The sequence below is a fragment of the Electrona antarctica genome (assembly GCF_951216825.1).
Source record: "Electrona antarctica genome assembly, chromosome: 2".
In the NCBI taxonomy this organism is placed as follows: Eukaryota; Metazoa; Chordata; class Actinopteri; order Myctophiformes; family Myctophidae; genus Electrona; species Electrona antarctica.
In genome coordinates, this window is record NC_136807.1 from 54,349,401 (window position 1) to 54,373,423 (window position 24,023).

Below are 24,023 nucleotides of genomic sequence, written 5' to 3' on the forward strand. Positions count from 1 at the left end.
CACACACACGCACGCGCGTTTTGGACGGGGGTGGGTTCTGGGGGTCTCAAGGTTAGGGGACCCCTAGGGACCCCCAGGGACCCCCCAGGGACCCCCACATGGTAACTCTTTCATTTCTCAACCGTTTTGGATGGGGGTGGGTTCGTTGGAATCGTGTCGCCCCCCTGAGTGCGTTTTCGGGATTTTGGAGGTTCGGGGACCCCTGGCGAACACCAGGGACCCCCACATGGTAACTCTGTCATTACTCAACCGTTTTCTTCTAGGGGCTATATCTCCATGGGGAAATGATATTAGAAGCCCATCTTTGGATATGTTATAGAGCTGAACAATCTGAGGCGTGTTTCGTTTCTCTACGACATTTCTACGCGAACTCTATAATTAGCCAACTAGGGGTCAATTAAGGCACTTCTGGTTGTCGGATTGAGATATACATATTCTGATTCAGCGCCATTGATTTAGTGGGGGTAGAAGGAGTTTTGGAGCAAAATGACAAAAATTCGAGAAAATATTATTTTTTTAAACTTTCAAACAGCAATTTCACCCATTTCTAAGTCTTCTAGACAGTTAAAACTAACACCATTAGATTTCCCTTACTTGACATAGGGGGGGAAGTGTATTTAGAGGAATCCTTAAAAAAATGATTTTTAGTGGCCTCCAACGCGTTAAAATCAATTACAAATCCAAAATGTGTCCGTTTGTTTTGACATTTTTTTCTTCGTCTCATCAAGCTGAATCCATTGAACTTGGTCCTGAGTCAAATAATGGTTTTGTAAAAGTGTCACAAATGCACCCAGAAATGATATATTTCCAATGTTATGTGGTGGTCTTATCTCTCTACGATGTCAGGAAGTGGGTGTAAACGCCTCCTATCGGTCCATTGCCCTCGAAACACGTCTGGAAAAAAATTTGGACTCAGCACGACAAGCTGAACACGCTGATATGTGTTTCCCAGCACACGGACTTACGGTTCTCTTAATTGGCTAGCGTTAGGGTTAGTTTTCAACGCGCGATAGCTCGGGAACGATAGGTCCGTCAGCCAAGTAATTCACATGGGCACGTACAGCGTACAGCGTGAGACACCCGTAGCAAGAGTTCTCCAACTCTGACCTGTAATCCACAAGCCTTATAGACATGGTAAACCTTACAGTGTATTGAATGGTGAAATGCTAACCCTAATTTTGAAAACCACACGTCCGTGGTACATTTTCGACCTTTGTGAGAGGAGCTATCGCGCGTCAAAGTCTAACCCTAGTTTTCTGAACCACATGACCGTGTGTGGAGAAACACATATCAGATTGTTCGTCCTGACAAGCTATATAACATACTAAAAGATGGGCCCCTAATATCCAATGGTTTTTGACTTAGAGGCCTTAGAGAGGCTAGAAAAATAACAAAACATTTCTTTTCAACGGGACCAATTCCATTAAATCCAGCATGAAAAAGTGAGTCAGACTAAGTAGTTTTTGTAAAAAAACAATATATATTTGTAAAAATGTCCTGCTCAAAACAAACGGACACATTTTGGATTTGTAATTGATTTTAACGCGTTGGAGGCCACTAAAAATCAATTTGACATAGGGGGGGGAGTGTATTTAGAGTCTAAATACACTTCCCCCCTATGTCAAGTAAGGGAAATCTAATGGTGTTAGTTTTAACTGTCTAGAAGACTTAGAAATGGGTGAAATTGCTGTTTGAAATTTAAAGAAAATCATATTTTCTCGAATGTTAGTCATTTTGCTCCAAAACTCCTTCTACCCCCACTGGACGATGCAAAAACGCTAATCCACGCCTTTGTTTGTTCTCGGCTTGATTACTGCAATGCACTTTTTTTCTGGATTGCCTAAGAAATTACAACTTGTCCAAAATGCAGCAGCCAGAGTCTTAACTAGAACTAAGATGAGAGAACATATTACTCCAGTCTTGGCCTCATTGCACTGGCTTCCGGTTGTTTTTAGGATTGATTTTAAAATTCTTTTACTTGTTTATAAAGCTCTCAATGGTCTCGCACCTTCCTACCTATATGACTGCCTGCCGAAATATGTCCCAAACCGCCCCCTAAGGTCTTCCACTGCTGGCCTGCTCACTTTGCCTAAAAAAATGGCAACTAAAAAATACGGAGAAGCAGCTTTTTGCTTCTACGGGCCGACGGCGTGGAACAAACTCCCACTGTACCTTCGACAGGCAGCCTCTGTAGACATTTTTAAAGCTCAGCTCAAGACCCACTTCTACACCCTTGCTTTTAATTGATTTATTTGTCTTTTAAAAAAAAAATTTATTCATGTCCTCACTGTATTGTTTATGCCCTGCCTTTCTTTTCTTTTTTTGTGTAAAGCACTTTGAGCTGCATTTCATGTCATGAAAGGTGCTATACAAATAAAGTTTTATTATTATTATTATTATTATTAAATCAATGGCGCTGAATCAGAATATGTATATCTCAATCCGACAACCAGAAGTGCCTTAATTGACCCCTAGTTGACTAATTCTAGAGTTTGTGTAGAAATGTCGTAGAGAAATGAAACACGCCTCAGATTGTTCAGCTCTATAACATATCCAAAGATATGGAAAGATATTCTAATATAATTTCCCCATGGAGATATAGCCCCTAGAAGAAAACGGTTGAGAAATGACAGAGTTACCATGTGGGGGTAACTGGGGGGTCCCTGGGGGTCCCTAGGGGTCCCCGAACCTTGAGACCCACAAAACCGCCCCCAGCGGGGTGACACGATTCCAACGAACCCACCCCCGTCCAAAACGCGCGTGCGTGTGTGTGCATACCCCGCGGACCCCCACCTGGGCACGAGACCACCGGGAGCGCGTCCGGGACGGCGGCCCGGTTCGAACGAGATTACCCCCGTCCGAAACGGCCCAGGGACGGCCGAGATACCCCGCGGACCCCCGCGGACCCCCACCTGGGCACGAGACCCCCGGGAGCACGTCCGGGACGGCGGCCTGGTTCAAACGAGATTCCCCCCGTCCGAAACGGCCCAGGGACGGCCGAGATACCCCGCGGACCCCCACCTGGGCACGAGACCCCCGGGAGCGCGTCCGGGACGGCGGCCCGGTTCGAACGAGATTCCCCCCGTCCGAAACGGCCCAGGGACGGCCGAGATACCCCGCGGACCCCCGCGGACCCCCACCTGGGCACGAGACCCCCGGGAGCGCGTCCGGGACGGCGGCCCGGTTCGAACGAGATTCCCCCCGTCCGAAACGGCCCAGGGACGGCCGAGATACCCCGCGGACCCCCACCTGGGCACGAGACCCCCGGGAGCGCGTCCGGGACGGCGGCCCGGTTCGAACGAGATTCCCCCCGTCCGAAACGGCCCAGGGACGGCCGAGATACCCCGCGGACCCCCGCGGACCCCCACCTGGGCACGAGACCCCCGGGAACACGTCCGGGACGGCGGCCAGGTTCGAACGAGATTCCCCCCGTCCGAAACGGCCCAGGGACGGCCGAGATACCCCGCGGACCCCCGCGGACCCCCACCTGGGCACGAGACCCCCGGGAGCCCGTCCGGGACGGCGGACTGAAGGGAACAAGGGAACGCCCCTTTTCTGTTTCCGTCAACTTCCTGGTCCCGCACTTCCTGGTCTGCAGCCAGACACTCTTGAATCGGCTTCTCAGTGATCTGTTGCTTTGGTTTGAATGGGTGTTAAATGTAGACCCCGCCCATGAACCCGCCCCATTCCTGTTGATTGACAGACGGCGATGTCGACCATTATTCGGTAAATGGAAGCCATTCTTATGAAAAAGCCATGATTATGAAAAGTCAGCATGAAATAAAAAACACAATGATATATATAACACAGTTAAATAAAAAACTCTATGAAATAAGTAAAGACACAATGATATAAATAAAAAGCACAATTAAATTAAAAACACAACAAAATAAATAAATGTATTTATTTATTAAATTGCATTTTGTATTTATTTCATTGCGTTTTTTATATATTTCATTGCAATATTTATTTTTTAATTTTTGGGCCTATGGACTTGATTAAATAGCTAAAAGTGGCATCATGTAATATATATAAGTGGACATTAAAAGTCACAATGAAATAAATAAGAAACACAAAGAAATAAATAGAAACCCCAATGATATAAAAAACATTACACAATAAATAAATACATTTATTTATAAAATTGTATTTTTTATTTATTTAATTGCATTTTGTATTTATTTCATTGCGTTTTTTATATATTTCATTGTGGTATTTATTTTTTAATTATTGGGCCTATGGACTTCCATAGTATACCAGGAATTACAGCTGCAAAGAGAAGACCTCCTAGATTCTTAGAGTTCTTCTCTGTCTCGTACAAGAGTGTTGCTGGTTCACACACCACTCAAAACTGTAATATACCAACAGTTTACACTACGTCTGAATGAACAGGGGTTTAAAGACAGTCAAAGGGTGAAGATGAAAACAGCTGCACAAATTGGCCTCGTTAAGGCGTGCATGGCAACAGTTTGTGTCGCGTCATGTGATTTCACACCAGAAGATATAAGATGAACCGTGTTGAAAATTACTGTAGACGTCGAGGGAGAGAAGAGGGAGATATATGCGCAGACAGACAGACAGACAGACAGACAGACAGACAGACAGACAGACAGACAGACAGACAGACAGACAGACAGACAGACAGACAGACAGACAGACAGACAGACAGACAGACAGACAGACAGGGTGATGTTGTGTTGGACCGTTTCCAAAGCAGGAGGACCAAAGCGAGCCCATCATGCTGCTGTAGCAGTGAGGAACAAACTGTATTCCTTTGGAGGCTACGGTGACGACATGGATCAGAAAATGGATGTCCATGTCTTCAACACAGTGTCTTTATGCTGGAAGAAGTTATCTCCAGTGGAACATGGAAGAGGAGACGGTCACCTTGAGGTACCCTCCATGCGCTACGGCCACACAGCTGTGCTGATTGAAGATACAGTCTACCTCTGGGGAGGAAACTGGAGAGGGAAGTTGTACAATGTTCTTTATGCATTTGATGTCGACGCCCACAGATGGTTCAAACCAAAGGTTTCTGGGACTGTTCCAGAGAAGGGGTGCTACCACTCTGCCTGTGTGTTGGGGAAGGCCATGTTCATCTATGGAGGACGCAACTCTGCATACACTAATGACACCTACAACTTGGACACCAGCACAATGGTCTGGTCTGTAATCAACACCAGAGGAACTGCACCACCTTTATCAGAAGGTCATTCTGCCACCATCATTGGGACCAAGATATTTGTATTTGGGGGCAATGAGAGGAGTCAGTACTACAACATTGGGAACTGTGATAGGAGTCAGTACTACAACACCATCAGAGTGTTTGACACAGAGACCAACCTCTGGATGAGCACACCTTCTACACAGCTTCTTCCAGAAGGACGCTGGTTGCATTCAGCCTTTACCTACAATGGAGAGCTGTACATATTTGGTGGTGGAAACTATAACTGGACCTTCAATGAAGTGTGGAAATTCAGTCCAGAGACTTTCTCCTGGAAGAAGGTTGAGCCCAAGGGGAAAGGACCAGGTCCAATGCAAGGCAGGTGCTGTTGCATGGTGGGAGATCATATCATCCTCTTTGGAGGCTACAAAGACAGAGTCTCCACACCCACTGATGACCTGTACATCCTAGACTTTAGTCCTAGTCTGAAGACCTTATGCAAGCTAACAGTTATTCAGTACGGTCTGGAGCAGTCTGAACTCCCACATAACATCAGGTGGGAACTGGTAGCCATGACCACCAACAACAACAACAACAACAACAGCAGTGGGCACATAAGTGTGCGTGCGTGCGTCCAGTCAGCTGACTGCTCGGTGTGAATGCCCAGCTGCAGGGGTCAAGGTGTCGTGCTGAGACACACACATGCACGCACGCACGCACGCACCTCTCAAAAACAGAAAGCTGATCTACAAGCCCACAGTGTGTCACATTGCATATCCATGTGGGGGACTGGGGGTCCCTGACATGAGAACGCTTTGAGAAGCACTATATATAGATCAGTGGTTTGGCTCAAGTCAACCCTGTGGATAACTTGATCATCCACGACATCTCCTGCTTCTTCATCATCCACTTCTTTTTTTCTGCTAAATCTGTTTATTGGATTTTCTTTTACAATTTTCTCCCCTCACATGTGGTGTCCTTGTTCATATAAACATACATTTGTGTACATGTGTAATGCATAGATATTAGATAGCCCTCATTTCCCACCCGTCCACCCACTCTTCATCCACTGCTTCTTCGCCTGGAAAGGATCCAGCTTAGGTGGTTCGGGCATCTGGTTAGGATGCCTCTCGGGCGTCTCCCTAGGGAGGCATCTGGTTAGTCTCCCTAGGTAGGCATCTGGTCAGGATGCCTCTCGGGCGTCTCCCTAGGGAGGCATCTGGTTAGTCTCCCTAGGGAGGCATCTGGTTAGGATGCCTCTCGAGCGTCTCTCTAGGGAGGTCCTCGAGGCACGTCCCACTGGAAGGAGACCCCGGGGCAGACCAAGGATCAGATGGAGGGATTACATCGACTCACTGGCCTTAGAACACCTCGGTATCCCCCAGGAGGAAGTCACTAATGTTGCTCTGCAGAGGGAAGTCTGGGGCTCTCTGGTGGAGCAGTTTCCCCCGCGACCCGACTAAGGATAAGCGGTTGAAGATGGATGGATGGATCCACAGCACCTCCTGAATTATAGCCCCTTAACAGACGATTCTACAAAATGTCTTCTAAATCAGTTTTCTGGAAAAAACTTGTGTTTCTGTATCAGTGGTGGTGATCAAACCTTTTCATGTCAAGGACCTCCAAAATGATTATGTATTTGGCTGCCGACCCCCATCTCATAATATCTTTGTTCCAGGGACGCCCCCCAGAAGACAAGCTGTTCAAGGATTCGCCCAATTTCCCCAAAAAAGATAAGAAATAAAAAAGCAGATCGTGCCACGCTGTGAACTTATATATCTGTTATCTTTTTAATACACAAAGAAATCTAAAATGAAATAGTGCTTTCCCGGTTTGAATGGGTTAACGGTACGCAAATATGTAAATATTTCCCTCCAGATATACAGTATGTCAGGAAGAAAAGTGGAGAGAATATTTGTTTCCATTATTGGACAGACTGAAAACCACGTTTATATTTGGCGTTTTAACGACTTAAACCCCAGCATCCCTATTCTGGGGGGAACAAGTAGATCAGATTTCTTTTGGTGAAGAGAAGTGGCGTACTTTAGGCTGAAAAAAGAACGCAGTACAGTTTGACTTTTTTTGACTTTTTTTAGGGGCGCTAGCCCCTCCTATCTGCCCAGCTTTCAGTAAGGCTGTCCCCAAACATTCAAGGTTCGAATGTTCGCTCGTTAGGGTTGGCACTCGAATCTTAATTAATGGGCTTGAACCATTCAGTGTTTTTATTTTTTTATATTATTAAAAAGAATATTTTTTTTTTCCTTTTTTATTAACTCGAAAATATATCTCGGCGAGAATGCGATATGAGCATGTAAAAAAAAGTAAGTTTCTAGTGCATTCCTGTCAGAAGTTATATTTTAAAGAAATATCTCCTTGTTCTGCTGTCCCCCAATTTGGTGATTGGCCTGCAGCTGAGGTGATTGACCTTTTTCACCTTGTTCTGTGAGAACAAAAGAGTTCCATTGAATGGAATGTCTGACGTGTCGTGTCTCACACACACACACACACACACACACACACACACACACACACACACACACACACACACAATGCGCTTCTGAGTAGCTACCGAGCAAGCTCTCGTTTTAGCTGCCTGCCAGCAAGCTTAACAGAGACATTGGAAAGGATTTTTGGTCTGACAAAAAATATGGACAGTCGTACAGGTACTCACAATTACCATGTTTTGGGGGCTGCTTGAGAAATCATGGCTCATTTTTTATGGAATGATGAGCTCGGAGATCAGCTGTTTTCGCGGAGCACATGTCAGAGCCACTTGACGCTCTCTCTGTGTGTGTGTGTGTGCGTGCATGTGTGCAGCATGTGTGTGTGTTGGGAGAGACGAGAGAGATTCATAAAGAGAGGGCGCTGCGCTCTCTTCAGCGCTGCGCTAATCATGTTCAAGTCGGATATAACGTATTGAATTGCAGCCTGGTTAAAAGCACTCGGAGAAATTAATTAATTGAAAACAAATGGTTCGGATGTTCGCTCGAAAATTCCTGCCGAAGTTCGAGTCCTAAAAACAGGGCTTGGGTACAGCCTTAGCTTTCAGTGATTGTGTTTAAACACAAACATTGAAGACGAAAGTGAGGACGCAAATTGTGATTGACCAGATTGAGATGATGTATGATGATAAGAGCGCCCCTATAGAAATCCCTCTGATAACTCTGCCGTTGAATTTATTAACATTACGCAATCTTTAAATCTCACACAGCACGTATCCGGACCTACACATGATCAAGGTCACACATTGGATCTCGTTTTTACTCTGGGTCTGAAACTTGACTCTCTTTGTCTGGGTGAGTTTTTTCTCTCTGACCACAAATACATTATTTGTAACATTGATTTTACCGCTGAATCCCAACCCATCAAACGCTCTATCCGCTCTCGCCATCTAAACAACACCTCTGCAGAAAAGTTCTCCTCTGTTTTCTCAGCCCTCACTACAAATTAATTTGTTCCCACTTACACAAATTACCTTGTGTCCCATTTTAACTCTCTTTGTTTATCTACACCTCAAAATAAAAAATAAATGTTCCGGTGCCGTCAACCCCTCCCCATGGATAAACGACGACATCCGCAGTCTAAAAAGGGAATGCCGAAGGGTAGATCGGCGGTGGGAAAAATCTAGGGAGACAGTCCATTTCACACACATGAAGGAACTTTTATTTGCCTTTAACCAAGAAAATCGATGAGGCCAGATCCACATATTTCTCCAATTTAATCAACCTCAATAAAAACATGCCAAAAGCCCTTTTTTCAGTCATTAACACTTTAGTAAACCCAGCTCCCCCCAATTCCTGTTTTCTCTGATGCTGACTGTGAACGTTTCTTAGCATTTTGTATACACAAAGTTGATAACATAAGGTCTAATATCACCCCATCTAGCATAACCATAGCTGTCCATCCTCCTCCAGTTCCCTCTTTTTCCCAGTTTAACATCATCTCCTTAGCTGATCTTTCACATATTGTGTCACATATGCACCCTTCCTCTAGTCCTATTGACACTATTCCTACTGCACTTTTTAAAGACGTTTTTAACAGCCTTGGCCCAAATATTCTGGAAATCATCAACAGCTCCCTATCCTCTGGTTGTGTCCCTGATCACTTTAAACACGCTATTATTCAGCCACTCTTAAAAAAACCTACCCTTGACGCCCTAGTTTTCAGCAACTATAGACAAATCTCCAAACTCACCTTCATTTCAAAATTATTAGAAAAAGTAGTCTGCAATCAATTATTACAGTTTCTCAACAATAACAGCCTATTTGACAAATTCCAGTCCGGTTTCCGTCAAATGCACAGCACTGAGACCGCTCTCCTAAGAGTCTCCAGTGACTTATGAGGGCAGATGTTGGTGAGTGTTCAGTGCTGCTGCTCCTTGACCTAAGCGCAGCATTTGACACCATTGATCATGCCATTCTTCTCGATCGACTCCATCAGTGGGTTGGTTTAACTGGGCTGGCCCTCGATTGGTTTTCCTCGTACTTGTCTGGTAGAAGCGTGGCTGTTGCTGTGGACAGTTTTGCCTCCCCCTCAGCTCCCCTGACCTGTGGGGTCCCCCAGGGTTCCATACTTGGTCCAATTCTGTTTTCCCTTTATATGCTCCCCCTAGGCACTCTTATTAATACCTTCAAAGGCATCTCGTACCACTGTTACGCTGATGACACTCAATTATATCTTTCTTTTAAACAAAACAACCTCTCCAAACTCTCAGTCATGCATGACTGCTTAACCGCCATAAATAATTGGATGAAACAAAATGTTCTACAACTAAACGCAGACAAAACCGAAATACTTATCATAGGCCCCGAAACTATCTCTAACGAAATCCGTCAATCCCTTGGTCCACTGGCAACCAACGTCAAACCCATAGCAAGGAACCTGGGTGTCTTTTTTGACACCCACATGAACCTTGAATGTCACATTAAAAAGATCACTCAATCCTGCTTCTACCATCTGCGCAACATTGCAAAAATTAAGTCAATTCTGTCACCTCAAGACCTTGAAAAAATCATACATGCATTCATATCCTCCCGTTTAGACTATTGTAACAGTCTCTACACCATGCTAAACCATTCATCTCTATCCCGTCTTCAATTGATTCAAAACACTGCAGCTAGAATTCTCACAAATACCAACCGTAGGGCCCACATAACTCCTGTATTAGCCGCATTGCACTGGCTTCCAATTAAGGCCAGAATTGATTTTAGAATTATTTTAACAACCTATAAAGCATTACACAGGCTGGCCCCTTCATATATTCGTGACCTACTGCCCCCAAAATCTAATGTAAGACCCCTTAGGTCCTCGGACAAATACTTACTGAAGATACCTGGGACTAAACTTAAAACAAAGGGCGACCGGGCTTTCGCAGTGGTTGCTCCTACTCTTTGGAATGCCCTGCCCCTCATGCTAAAAAATGCTGAGTCAGTAGACTCCTTTAAGAGAAAGCTAAAGACACATTTATTCCGTATTTATTTTTCCTGATTTATTTTTTACATACTTATGTTTTTTGTGATTCTACCTCTATTTTTTCTATCTCACTTGCCTATGTTTTGAGATTTTGCCTTGTTTATTGGTCTCGTTAAATTCTTTATTGTCTTTTTAGTTTTTGTGCTATGATTTCCTGTTTGGTTTTAACTTGTTGATTGCTTGTTCTGTGTTTTGTTCAGCACCTTGTGACTTTGTCTTGAAAGGTGCTTTACAAATAAAATGTACTTACTTACTTACTTACTTACTCACATCACACGGGTGTAATTTTTTTCTTTAAATGTGATTATTCAGTAATCATGTTGTGTTCAGTAACATGGCTCTGTGTTTTATTCTTCTATGGTTATATTTCTTTATAATTGTTCAGTTATTAATCTGGTCTCAGATTCTCTTCCATTCGTTGAGTATTGTCTTCATTTTGGATTCTTCATCCACCATTAAGGAATGGCTACGGGGTAAGTGGATTCTTTTCAGGGGCTCTAAACCCTCCAATGCATGGCTTTCTAAACCCTCCAATGCATGGCTTTCTAAACCCTCCAATGCATGGCTTTACGAAATTACGGCACAGGCCAGCCACGTCTATGGACTTTAATGTTTGTTTAGAGCCTAATTATAAATGTCCCGCCCCAGCCAAGTCTATGGACTTTAATGTTTGTTATGGGAAAATGATGATGTAATTCGTGCCAGCAAAAATCTATGGACATTAGTTTCTGTTTAGGGTAAATGATGATGTCATTCGTACCAGCCAGGTCTATGGAGTTTGATGTTTGTTTAGGGCAGTAAATGACAACGTAAGACGTCATCTGGCTGATATAAATTAGGGCTGTCACGATTGGCCTAACCCACGATTCAATTCAATTTTAGATGGTAAGGTCACGATTCGATTCGATACACGATTCAATGGATATTTTTAAAAACCTCCTATTTTCAGCACAGAACGCTGTACGATCATTAATTTAGGCTAATATTTTGATTTGTAAAGAAAAACACTTGTTTCTCTGCATTAATTCACTTTTATTTGACTAATAACAAATGAGAATGAGAATAGCATCAACAATATAAACTTTGGGTTTTATGTCCTCACGTCATTTTGAGATGTTTCTTTAAGATTATGAGATATCGAGAATCGTGACAGCCTTAATATAAATACATATTGCAATACATTTATTTAATTTTTAATTTTGTCATGGTCATGAGAACATCAACATGCCTCCAAAGATCTGGCCGTCTCTCACGTCACACAAGTGTGATTTTTTTCACAGTTTGAGTGAAGTTTCTCAGTGAAGGTGTGTAAGAGTAGATATCAGTGCTAAAGTTTCTCAGTCAAAGTGTGTAGGAGTAGATATCGGTGCTAAAGATTCTCAGTCAAAGTGTGTAGGACTAGGAGTAGATATCGGTGCTAAAGTTTCTCAGTCAAAGTGTGTAGGACTAGGAGTAGATATCAGTGCTAAAGTTTTCAGTCAAAGTGTGTAGCAGTAGATATCGGTGCTAAAGTTTCTCAGTCAAAGTGTGTAGGACTAGGAGTAGATATCGGTGCTAAAGTTTCTCAGTCAAAGTTTGTAGGACTAGGAGTAGATATCGGTGCTAAAGTTTTCAGTCAAAGTGTGTAGCAGTAGATATCGGTGCTAAAGTTTCTCAGTAAAAGTGTGTAGCAGTAGATATCGGTGCTAAAGTTTCTCATTTACAGTGTGTAACAGTAGATATCAGTGCTAAAGTTTGTGTGTGTTGTCACTGACAGGTCCAGCCTGTAGGATTATGTACAGTGACGAATATCCCCGCTCTCCTTTTTTATTTGAATCCTGAAAAGTAACAGTTTTGGACATACAAGGTTTCCTCCAGACAGAGACGATAGAGAAGTGTTCTACCAAATGGAACTGTATACCAGGAAGCACAGCTGCAAAGAGAAGACCTCTTAGATTCTTAGAGTTCTTCTCTGTCTCGTACAAGAGTGTTGCTGGTTCACACACCACTCAAAACTGTAATATACCAACAGTTTACACTACGTCTGAATGAACAGGGGTTTAAAGACAGTCAAAGGGTGAAGATGAAAACAGCTGCACAAATTGGCCTCGTTAAGGCGTGCATGGCAACAGTTTGTGTCGTGTCGTGTGATTTCACACCAGAAGATATAAGATGAACCGTGTTGAAAATTACTGTAGACGTCGAGGGAGAGAAGAGGGAGATATATACACAGACAGACAGACAGACAGACAGACAGACAGACAGACAGACAGACAGACAGATGTTGTGTTGGACCGTTTCCAAAGCAGGAGGACCAAAGCGAGCCTGTCATGCTACTGTAGCAGTGAGAAAAAAACTGTATTCCTTTGGAGGCTACGGTGATGGGTGGAGATACGACGACATGGATCTGAAAATGGATGTCCATGTCTTCAACACAGTGTCTTTATGCTGGAAGAAGTTACCTCCAGTGGAACATGGAAGAGGAGACGGTCACCTTGAGGTTCCCTCCGTGTGCTACGGCCACACAGCTGTACTGATAGCATATACAGTCTACCTCTGGGGAGGATACTGGGGAGGGAAGTTCTACAATGTTCTTTATGCATTTGATGTCGACACCCACAGATGGTTCAAACCACAGGTTTATGGGACTGTTCCAGAGGAGAGGTGCCGCCACTCTGCCTGTGTCTTGGGGAAGGCCATGTTTATCCATGGAGGACGCATCTCCGGATGCACTAAAGACACCTACAAGTTGGACACCAGCACAATGGTCTGGTCTTTAATCAACACCAGAGGAACTGCACCACCTGTATCAGCAGGTCACTCTGCCACCATCATTGGGACCAAGATGTTTGTATTTGGGGGCTGTGAGAGGTGGGGTCAGTACTACAACACCATCAGAGTGTATGACACAGAGACCAACCTCTGGATGAGCACACCTTCTGCACAGCTTCTTCCATTAGGACGCTGGTTGCATTCAGCCTTTACCTACAATGGAGAGCTGTACATATTTGGTGGTGAAAACTATAACTGGACCTTCAATGTTGTGTGGAAATTCAGTCCAGAGACTTTCTCCTGGAAGAAGGTTGAGCCCAAGGGGAAAGGACCAGGTCCAATGCATAGCATGTGCTGTTGCATTGTGGGCGATCACATCATCCTCTTTGGAGGCTACAAAGACACACCCACTGATAACCTGTACATCCTAGACTTGAGTCCTAGTCTGAAGACCTTATGCAAGCTAACAGTTATTCAGTACGGTCTGGAGCAGTCTGAACTCTCACACAACATCAGGTGGGAACTGGTAGCCATGACCACCAACAAAAGAATAGACACCATGAGTGTGCCCACTGCCAAGTGCCAACAGGCTCACTAAAAGAAGGATGAATGTGTGAACTGAGCGGTGATGTGTGTGCGTGCATGCGTCCAGTCAGCTGACTGCTCGGTGTGAATGCCCAGCTGCAGGGGTCAAGGGGTCGTGCTGAGACACACGCACGCACGCACGCACCTCTCAAAAACAGAAAGCTGAACTACAAGCCCACAGTGTGTCACATTGCATATCCATGTGGGGGACTGGGGGTCCTTGACATGAGAACGCTTTGAGAAGCACTATATATAGATCAGTGGTTTGGCTCAAGTCAACCCTGTGGATAACTTGATCATCCACGACATCTCCTGCTTCTTCATCATCCACTTCTTTTTTTCTTCTAAATCTGTTTATTGGATTTTTTTTTTACATTTTCCCCTCCCATGTGGGGTTCTTGTTCATATAAACATACATTTGTGTACATGTGCAATGCATAGATCGTCCCGTGCTGCTGGTGATGTGTGGCACTCGTGCCTTCATCATACAGTGGTAAATGGTGCATTTATATAAATGGTAAATGGTGCATTTATATAGCACCTTTATCCAAGGCGCTTTACATAGATTGTGCATAACATTCACCCATTCATACACCGATTGCAGCGGAAGCCATGCAAGGTACCAACCAGCACATCGGGAGCAATTTGGGGTTCAGTGTCTTGCCCAAGGACACTTCGACATGTAGACAGGAGGAGCCGGGATTCGAACCGCCGACCCATGGATCATTGGACGACCTGCTCTACCTCCTGAGCCACAGTCGCCCCAGTGGCAGGAGTTGGCCGGGCTTGACGTGCCGGGACGGCTTGTACACGACCCACTGCTGTATTTAATGTCTGGCCCCACGTGGCATGGGGCTGTAATCCTTTGCCTGGAAGACTTAAGCATGGGAAGGGGACTAACAGACCAACTCCACGACTGCTTGGGCCAATCACCCATCCAGCCGTAAAAAAACGATTACAGAATCTGAAACCAGAAGAAACCATAACCACTTGAATCAAGGAAGCCACCCTACTAGTAGGGTACGGATGAATTCCTTGGGCCAAACCCATAGCGAAGCCCAATGGAGGAAAAGCCTACTACAGTTCAAGTCCAAGACCAGACTAGGATGCTGGAACGTGAGAACTCTACACCAAGCAGGAAAACTAGCACAACTAGCCAAAGAGATGAGAAGGTACAATGTTAGCATAATAGGAGTTAGTGAATGTAGATGGAACACCTTTGGGGAAGTCACCACAGCCACAGGAGAGAGGTTTCTGTACTCGGGGAGGGAGAGAGAAGAGGATCCACATATGCATGGTGTGGGCTTAATTCTCTCAAAAGATGCTGCCAGAAGCCTCCTGGAATGGGAACCCGTTTCTGAAAGAATCATCACTGCTAGATTTGCATCTAAGGGACGAAATATCACCATCATTCAGTGCTACGCACCGACAAACTCGGAGAAAGAGAAGTTCTACCAACAACTACAAGCGCAAATACAGAAGTCCCCAAGGAGAGACATCCAAATAGTTCTAGGAGACATGAATGCCAAGGTCGGGAGGGACAACACCAAGTGGACAAGCATCATGGGAAAAGAAGGCCTCGGAGAAGTGAACGGAAATGGAACTATTTTTGCGGATTTCTGCACCTTCAACGAACTAATCATTGGAGGGAGCCTATTTCCACACAAGCCCATACACAAAGCCACATGGATCTCCCCTGATCTAAATACAGAGAACCAGATCGACCACATAACCATAGCAAGACAATGGAGGAAGCTACTCCTTGATGTTAGGGTAAAGAGAGGAGCTGACATCGACTCTGACCACCACCTACTGATAGGAGAGTTTAGACTAAAACTAGCTGCTAAGCCAAGGACAGAAAACAGAACACATCTAAAAAAAGATGCAGGGCTGACACTGAAGAACAGATTTGCACCACTAGCAGGAACAGGCGAGGTGGAGGAAGAATGGGGGAACTGTAAGAAATCCTTCATAGAAACATGTGAACAGGTTCTGGGGTACAGGAAGAGTGAAAGAAAAGACTGGATTGCGGATGACACCTGGCAGGCCATAGAGCATAGAAGGGACCTCAAAGCCAAGGGCAACAGGGAACCTGATAGGGAAAAGAAAGAACAGTGGAGACAAGAATACCAACAACAAAGCAGGATAGTGAAGAAGAAGACAAAAAGGGACAAGAGGAGATATGTCAACGACCTGGCATGTGAGGCAGAGGTATCAGCTGGACAGAGGAACATGAAAGACCTTTACAGGATCACAAGGCAACTGGCGGGGAAGAACAGGACTATCAGCCGACCAGATAAAAACAAAGAGGGGCAACTCCTCACACTGGAAACCCAACAGCTGGAACGCTGGAGGGAACACTTCCACAAACTTCTAAACAGACCTCCTCCAGAAATAACACCAGAGATCTCCATGGTTCCAAACAAAAGTATTAAGATCAACTGCGGGAGGATCTCAAAGGATGAAATAACAAGAGCCATCAAAAAGCTGAAGGCTGGAAAAGCACCGGGAGTTGACAACATCAGCCCTGATATCCTGAAAGCTGACCCCAAGGCAACCACTGAGGTTTTGTACCACCTTCTCAACAACATCTGGGATACAGAAGTCATCCCAACAGAGTGGAAGACCGGCCTAATGGTCACCCTTCCTAAAAAAGGAAACCTTAGTGAGTGCAGCAACTGGAGAGGCCTAATGCTACTGTCTATCTAGCAAAGACTTCTGCAGGATTATTTTAGATAGGATACAATCAGCCCTGGACAAACAGCTAAGAAAAGAGCAAGCTGGGTTCAGGAAAGACAAATCATGCACAGACCATATTGCAACCCTGAGAATCTTCATAGAGCAGTGTGTAGAGTGGCAATCCCCCCTCTATGTAAACTTTGTAGACTTTGAAAAAGCTTTTGATAGCCTAGACAGGGAAGTGCTATGGGAACTGCTAGGGCACTACCCTCTAAAATCACCAACCTAATAAAAAACATGTACCAGGATTTCAGTGGCCGTGTGATCAGCAAGGGAAAACTCTCAGACACCTTTGCCATCACAACAGGAGTACGGCAAGGTTGTCTCCTCTCTCCTCTGATCTTCCTCATTGCCATTGATTGGATAATGAGAACAACAACCAAAGATCATCGGACAGGAATCCAGTGGACCTTGTTTACACAGCTCGAGGACCTGGACTTTGCAGATGACCTTGCACTACTCTCTGAAAACCACACACACATGCAACAGAAGACAGACAGACTGCAGGCAAACAGCGAAAAGCTTGGGCTCAAGATCAACACAGGTAAAACAAAGACCATGAGGATAAATCAGAGGATACATGACCCCATCACACTTGGAGGAGAGGCCATAGAAGATCTGGAACACTTCACCTATCTAGGGAGCAACATCAGCAGGGATGGAGGAGCAGACAGGGATATAGAGCTTAGAATCAGCAAAGCACAGCTGGCATTTAGGATCTTGCGACCGATCTGGCTATCCAAACAGCTCTCTAACAACACCAAGCTACGGATCTTCAACACCAATGTGAAGACCGTCCTGCTCTATGGCTCTGAAACATGGAAGACCACCGAGGGCCTAATAAACAAGCTCCAGGTGTTTGTAAACAAATGCCTGCGGTACATCCTCAAGCTATGGTGGCCCATCAAAACCACAAATGAGGAGTTATGGAGGATCACAAAACAGGACAGTATAGCTAGTACCATCAAAAGGAGAAAGTGGAACTGGATAGGCCACGCCCTTAGAAAGGACACAGATAACACCACAAGACCGGCCCTGGAATACAACCCACAGGGGAAGAGGAAACAGGGTAGGCCAAGAAACACCTGGAGACGTTCCACTGTCCAGGACCTAAAGGACATTGGAATGAGCTGGCAGGAAGCAAAAGCGCAGGCCTAGAAGAGAGTGAGAGGGAGAGCTCTGGTGGACGCCCTATGCCCCTCGACGGGGTAAAGAGGATTAAGTCAAGTAAGTCAAGTAATGCATAGATATTAGATAGCCCTCATTTCCCACCCGTCCATCCACTCTTCATCCACTGCTTCTTCGCCTGGAAAGGAGCCAGCTTAGGTGGTTCGGGCATCTGGTTAGGATGCCACTCGGGCGTCTCCCTAGGGAGGGATCTGGTTAGGATGCCTCTCGGGTGTCTCCCTAGGGAGGTATCTGGTTAGGATCCCTCTCGGGTGTCTCCCTAGGGAGGTATCTGGTTAGGATGCCTCTTGAGCATCTCCCTATAGGGAGGTCCCCCATGCACGTCTCATTGGAAGGAGACCCCGGGGCAGACCAAGGATCAGATAGAGGGATTACATCGACTCACTGGCCTTAGAACACCCCCAGGAGGAAGTCACTAATGTTGCTCTGGAGAGGGAAGTCTGGAGCTCTCTGGTGGAGCAGTTGCCCCCGCGACCCGACTACGGATAAGCAGTTGAAGATGGATGGATGGATGGATCCACAGCACCTCCTGAACTATAGCACCTTAACAGACGATTCTACAAAATGTCTTCTAGATCAGTTTTCTGGAAAAACTCGTGTTTCTGCATCAGTGGTGGTGATCAAACCTTTTCATGTCAAGGACCTCCAAAATGATTATGTATTTGGCTGGCGACCCCCATCTCATAATATCTTTGTTCCAGGGACGCCCCCCAGAAGACAAGCTGTTCAAGGATTTGCACAATTTCACAAAAAAAGAAAAACAAATGCAGTTCATGCCGCGCTGTGAACTTGTAGATCTGTTATTTCTGAGTGGTGCAAACCACTCCAACAACTGGCTTTGTACCCGTGTTTGTTCGTACCAAAAAAACGAGCATGGTTGCTATGGTTAGCAACCAAAAAAACGAGCACGGTTGCTATGGTTAGTATGTGACGTCACTGACATAGCTGATCAGACTATATAAGACCTTGCACCACTCAGTTCACACGGGTGTGATTTCTTTTAAATAGACAAATAAATATATATAAGATAAATATGTAAATATTTCCCTCCAAATAAACAGTATGTCAGGAAGAAAAGTGGAGAGAATATTTGTTTCCATTATTGGACAGACTGAAAACCACATTTATACTTGGCGTTTTAACGACTTAATTAAACCCCAGCATCCCTATTCTGGGGGGAACAAGTAGATCGGATATGCTTTTTGGTGAAGAGAAGTAGCGTACTTTAGGCTGAAAAAAGAACGCAGTACAGTTTGACTTGTGTCCGTTTTACTACCATATTGTGCCGTTATTTTGGTGAAGAAAAAAGTTTTTTGTTTATGAAAGTGAGGATGCAAATTGTGACTGGCCAGAATGAGATGATGTATGAAGATGTATGATGATAAGAGCGCCCCTCACTTCACACGGGTGTGATTTTTTTGTTTAAATGTCATTATTCAGTAATCATGTTGTGTTCAGTAACATGGCTCTGTGTTTTATTCTTCTATGGTTATATTTCTTTATAATTGTTCAGTTATTAATCTGGTCTCAGATTCTCTTCCATTCGTCGAGTATTGTCTTCATTTTTGGATTCTTCATCCACCATTAAGGAATGGCTACGGGGTAAGTGGATTATTTTCAGGGGCACTAAACCCTCCAATGCATGGCTTTCCGAAATTACGCCACAGGCCAGCCACGTCTATGGACTTTAATGTTTGTTTAGAGCCTAATTATAAATATCCCGTCCCAGCCAAGTCTATGGACTTTATTGTTTGTTATGGGAAAATGATGATGTCATTCGTGCCAGCCAGGTCTATGGAGTTTGATGTTTGTTTAGGGCAGTAAATGAGAACGTAAGACGTCATCTGGCTGATATAAATACATATTGCAATAAATTTTTTCATGGTCATGAGAACATCAACATGCCTCCAAAGATCTGGCCGTCTCTCACTTCACACAAGTGTGATCTTTTTGACAGTTCGAGTGAAGTTTCTCAGTGAAAGTGTGTAGGAGTAGATATCGATGCTAAAGTTTCTCAGTCAAAGTGTGTAGGAGTAGATATCGATGCTAAAGTTTCTCAGTCAAAGTGTGTAGGAGTAGATATCGGTGCTAAAGTTTCTCAGTCAAAGTGTGTAGCAGTAGATATCGGTGCTAAAGTTTCTCAGTCAAAGTGTGTAGGAGTAGATATCGGTGCTAAAGTTTCTCAGTGACAGTGTGTAACAGTAGATATCAGTGCTAAAGTTTGTGTGTGTGTCACTGACAGGTGTGTCCCCCCCCCCCAGACAGACAGACAGAGTGATGTTGTGTTGGACCGTTTCCAAAGCAGGAGGACCAAAGCGAGCCTGTGATGCTGCTGTAGCAGTGAGAAACAAACTGTATTCCTTTGGAGGCTACGGTGATGGGTGGAGATACGACGACATGGATCTGAAAATGGATGTCCATGTCTTCAACACAGTGTCTTTATGCTGGAAGAAGTTACCTCCAGTGGAACATGGAAGAGGAGACGGTCACCTTGAGGTTCCCTCCGTGCGCTACGGCCACACAGGTGTGCTGATTGAAGATACAGTCTATCTCTGGGGAGGATACTTGGAAGGGAAGTTCTGCAATGTTCTTTATGCATTTGATGTCGACGCCCACAGATGCTTCAAACCACAGGTTTCTGGGACTGTTCCAGAGAAGAGGTGCTACCACTCTGCCTGTGTGTTGGGGAAGGCCATGTTTATCCATGGAGGATGCAACTCTGGATACACTAATGACACCTACAAGTTGGACACCAGTACAATGGTCTGGTCTGTAATCAACACCAGAGGAACCGCACCACCTGTATCAGCAGGTCACTCTGCCACCATCATTGGAACCAAGATGTTTGTATTTGGGGGCTGTGATAGGGGGCTGTGGCGTCAGTACTACAACACCATCAGAGTGTTTGACACAGAGACCAACCTCTGGATGAGCACACCTTCTGCACAGCTTCTTCCAGAAGGACGCTGTGATCATTCAGCCTTTACCTACAATGGAGAGCTGTATGTAATTGGTGGTGAAAAATCTAATCAGATCTGCAATGATCTGTGGAAATTCAACGTAGATTCCTTCTCCTGGAAGAAGGTTGAGCCCAAGGGGAAAGGACCAGGTCTAATAACCAGGATGTGCTGTTGCATGGTGGGAGATCGTATCATCCTCTTTGGAGGATACAAAGACAGCATCAACACACCCACTGATGAGATGTTCATCTTAGACTTCAGTCCTAGCCTGAAGACATTATGTAAGCTAGCAGTTATTCAGTACGGTCTGGATCAGTCTGAACTCACACACGACATCAGGTGGGAACTGAGAGCCATGACTACCAAGACCAACTGAAACGACATCAGGTGGGAACTGGCTGTCATGCTCATTTCCGTGCTCGGACGGACGAACCCAGCCAGCCAGCCAGGGACACACAAAGTTCCGCATAAGAGTGGTTGTACCACTCAAAAAACGCAGCCTGGATTCTAAAAACTGCGTTCCCATAGACAGCATGAGCCAGTGGACTTTTTTGTTCTCTTCGCATCGAAACCAGAGTGTTAAGGTCCCTGCACACAGGGGACACACAGATTTTTAGCGGCGTTTCTGCATCGGTTTTCCGAAAAACGTGTCCAGTGTTCAACCACATTTACGTACAGAACAGAGCTGTGAAGGAACCACAGTGTTACAGAACAGAACAGAGCTGTGAAGCGTAATCAATTCATATTAAAAAATCACACCCGTGTGAAGTGAGGGGCGTTCATATATTAAAGTCCAACTCATGTTGATTAGGTGATGTAATGGTGATGTAAAACAAACGATGCCAACACAAACATTAAATGCCATTAACAATAAAGAGACAATATGACGTAATGAGGGAAAAAATTCCCCTTCATTGTCAATGGTGTTTTTAAAACAAACATTGAACTAAAAACAAACATTAAACCTGTGTATAGTAGAGCCTAGCGCCCCTCAAAAAGTCACACTCATGTAAAGTGAGGGGCGCTCTCATCATCACTTTCGCCATCAATGTTTGTGTTTACACAAACACTCCAAATTGAAATGAATGCTTGCGTTAGGACGACGTTTGTGCGCAGACACCAAAAGCTGGACATCAAAATCACACGTATGTGAAGTGAGGGGCGCTCTTATCATCGTACATCATCCTATTCCGGCCAATCACTTTTTTGTCCGCACTTTTTTTTTTAAGATTTCTTTTTGGCCTTTATTGATAGTTACAGTGAAGACTGACAGGAAAGAGGGAGAGAGAGAACCAGAGACATGCAGCAAAGGTCGTCATGAACGGGACTCGAACACGCGTCACGCTGTCAGGCAAGAGCCTATATGTGGCATGATGCGCCTGGACCTTAAGCACTCAGCCAATCAAATCATCGCTATGGGGTGCTCAGCCAATCAAATCATCACTATGGGTACACACAAACCTGTGCATAGGAGGGGCTAGCGCCGCTCAAAAAAGCGTCAAAAGACGATCTCTGTGGCGAATGAGTTAAAAAGTCCATAGACTTGGCTGTCACATCACGCAAGTTCGATGGAAATTGCTCAGTGGCGTTTTGAAGCACCCGGAAGACTGCCGGAAGTACAATTATAACTCAATGGCTCGAGTGAGGGGAAGGTCGCCAAGGACTTATTTAACTTCTTTTTCATGATGTCCTGGATTTTTTTTTTAATTTTAGTTTTTTTTTTTAGACTTTTTTTAGACTTTTTTTTTTTGAAAAAAATAAAAATATATAAAATAAAATAAAAGATATATGGCGGCGGTCTGGGACTTTTGGCGCCCCCTGGTGGCGGTGGATGAGTTAAGCCCCGACCTCACATTTGAGGTCCTGGGATGACGCACGTTACGCACATGCCGTCATGAACGTCCGTCCACCTCCATGAACGTGCTGCAGTTCCACTTTCCGCCAGTAGGTAGTGGCAGCTTAAACGTTGGATAGCCTTACTGGGGGCTTGGTCTTTCCCCCTCAACAGTCCTTCATTGACTGCATGGAAGTGGCGCGTGATTTGGAATCCCACCGCAGCTCCAGGAAACCCTGCTGTGATTGCCCAGTATAGTCGCTGTGATTAACAGTTCTCATTTTGCAACAATGCCTATAACCCTAACCCTAACCTCAGTAAAACTATGCGTGCCCGGGTGCCAATCAGAAACATGGTAAGGCGGGTCCTGGATCCTGGAACGGCGGTGGGATTCCAAATCACGCTAAATAGGGTACTTTACACACAAGACCAATAGTGTCATGTCCCCCCCCCCCCCACACACACACACACACACGAACACCTGGTACTTTCTCCCTACAATGGAGTCAACAATCAATCAAGAACCACACGATATACACGAATATAAAGTCAAACAAATGTCATTCTCTGCAACATAAACAATAAAGAATAGTTCAGAGTTCAACCCTGTGTGTTAATTCCAGTGTCAGTATCAGAGTGAACTGACACAGTGCCTCGTCCACTGTTGGTCCTTCACTGCCATCTAGTGGAGGTACCACTTCTATTCTCTCTCTAATGTTTATCACTGAACCTGAAACGATCTGGTATATATTATAATAGGGATGGAACGATGAGACCCATATCCATATCCCATATAATCAACCCATTCAGGACGGGAACTCCTTTTAGTGTTTTAAGCTTTTTTTTTTTTTTTTTTAACTAAATGGGTTACTTATGGCCACAGACTTAATTAACGCGTATTCCATGAAATCCTAACTTTCATCAAATTCAGTGCTCAGCCAATCAAATCATCACTATGTGGTACACACAAAGACACAAACACACAAACACACTAACACACAAAAACACAAAAGCTGGGCATAGGAGGGGCTGGCACAGCTCGAACAATATAATGATTTAATTGAATTTTGTCCATTCTGAAAAAAAGGCTTATAGACACGGAATTTAAAAAAAAGCAATGCCTCTGTATTCTAAAACTAGGCATGCACCGTTATAGAAATGTTGGCCCATATCCCCACATAAAACAGCTTGAATGTAGTATTTTTATTTTTAGGATGTGCCAAGACTTGTTGCCTCTTTTGAAAGCTTTGCAGCTTTCGTCATCACAAAAGGCATTTTCAGCCTTTTTAACTTATTTTTCAACATAATTATTAGAAAATAAAATATCTGC

At 44.6% G+C, this 24,023-nt stretch overlaps 2 protein-coding genes across 2 annotated transcripts; both read left to right on the plus strand.

Annotated features, from left to right (window-relative positions):
* Nucleotides 1–4,689: 4,689 nt before the first annotated feature.
* Nucleotides 4,690–5,823, plus strand: LOC306943721 (kelch domain-containing protein 3-like; the record flags this gene model as incomplete). The annotated part of the gene is made up of 1 exon (XM_079530249.1): nt 4,690–5,823. One exon carries the CDS (start codon nt 4,690–4,692, stop codon nt 5,821–5,823), a length of 1,134 nt encoding a protein of 377 aa, XP_079386375.1.
* Nucleotides 5,824–20,296: 14,473 nt separating this feature from the next.
* On the plus strand, nt 20,297–21,235 carry LOC306943771 (kelch domain-containing protein 3-like; the record flags this gene model as incomplete). Its single annotated transcript, XM_079530301.1, has 1 exon — nt 20,297–21,235. One exon carries the CDS (start codon nt 20,297–20,299, stop codon nt 21,233–21,235), a length of 939 nt encoding a protein of 312 aa, XP_079386427.1.
* Between the last annotated feature and the right edge of the window lie 2,788 nt (nt 21,236–24,023).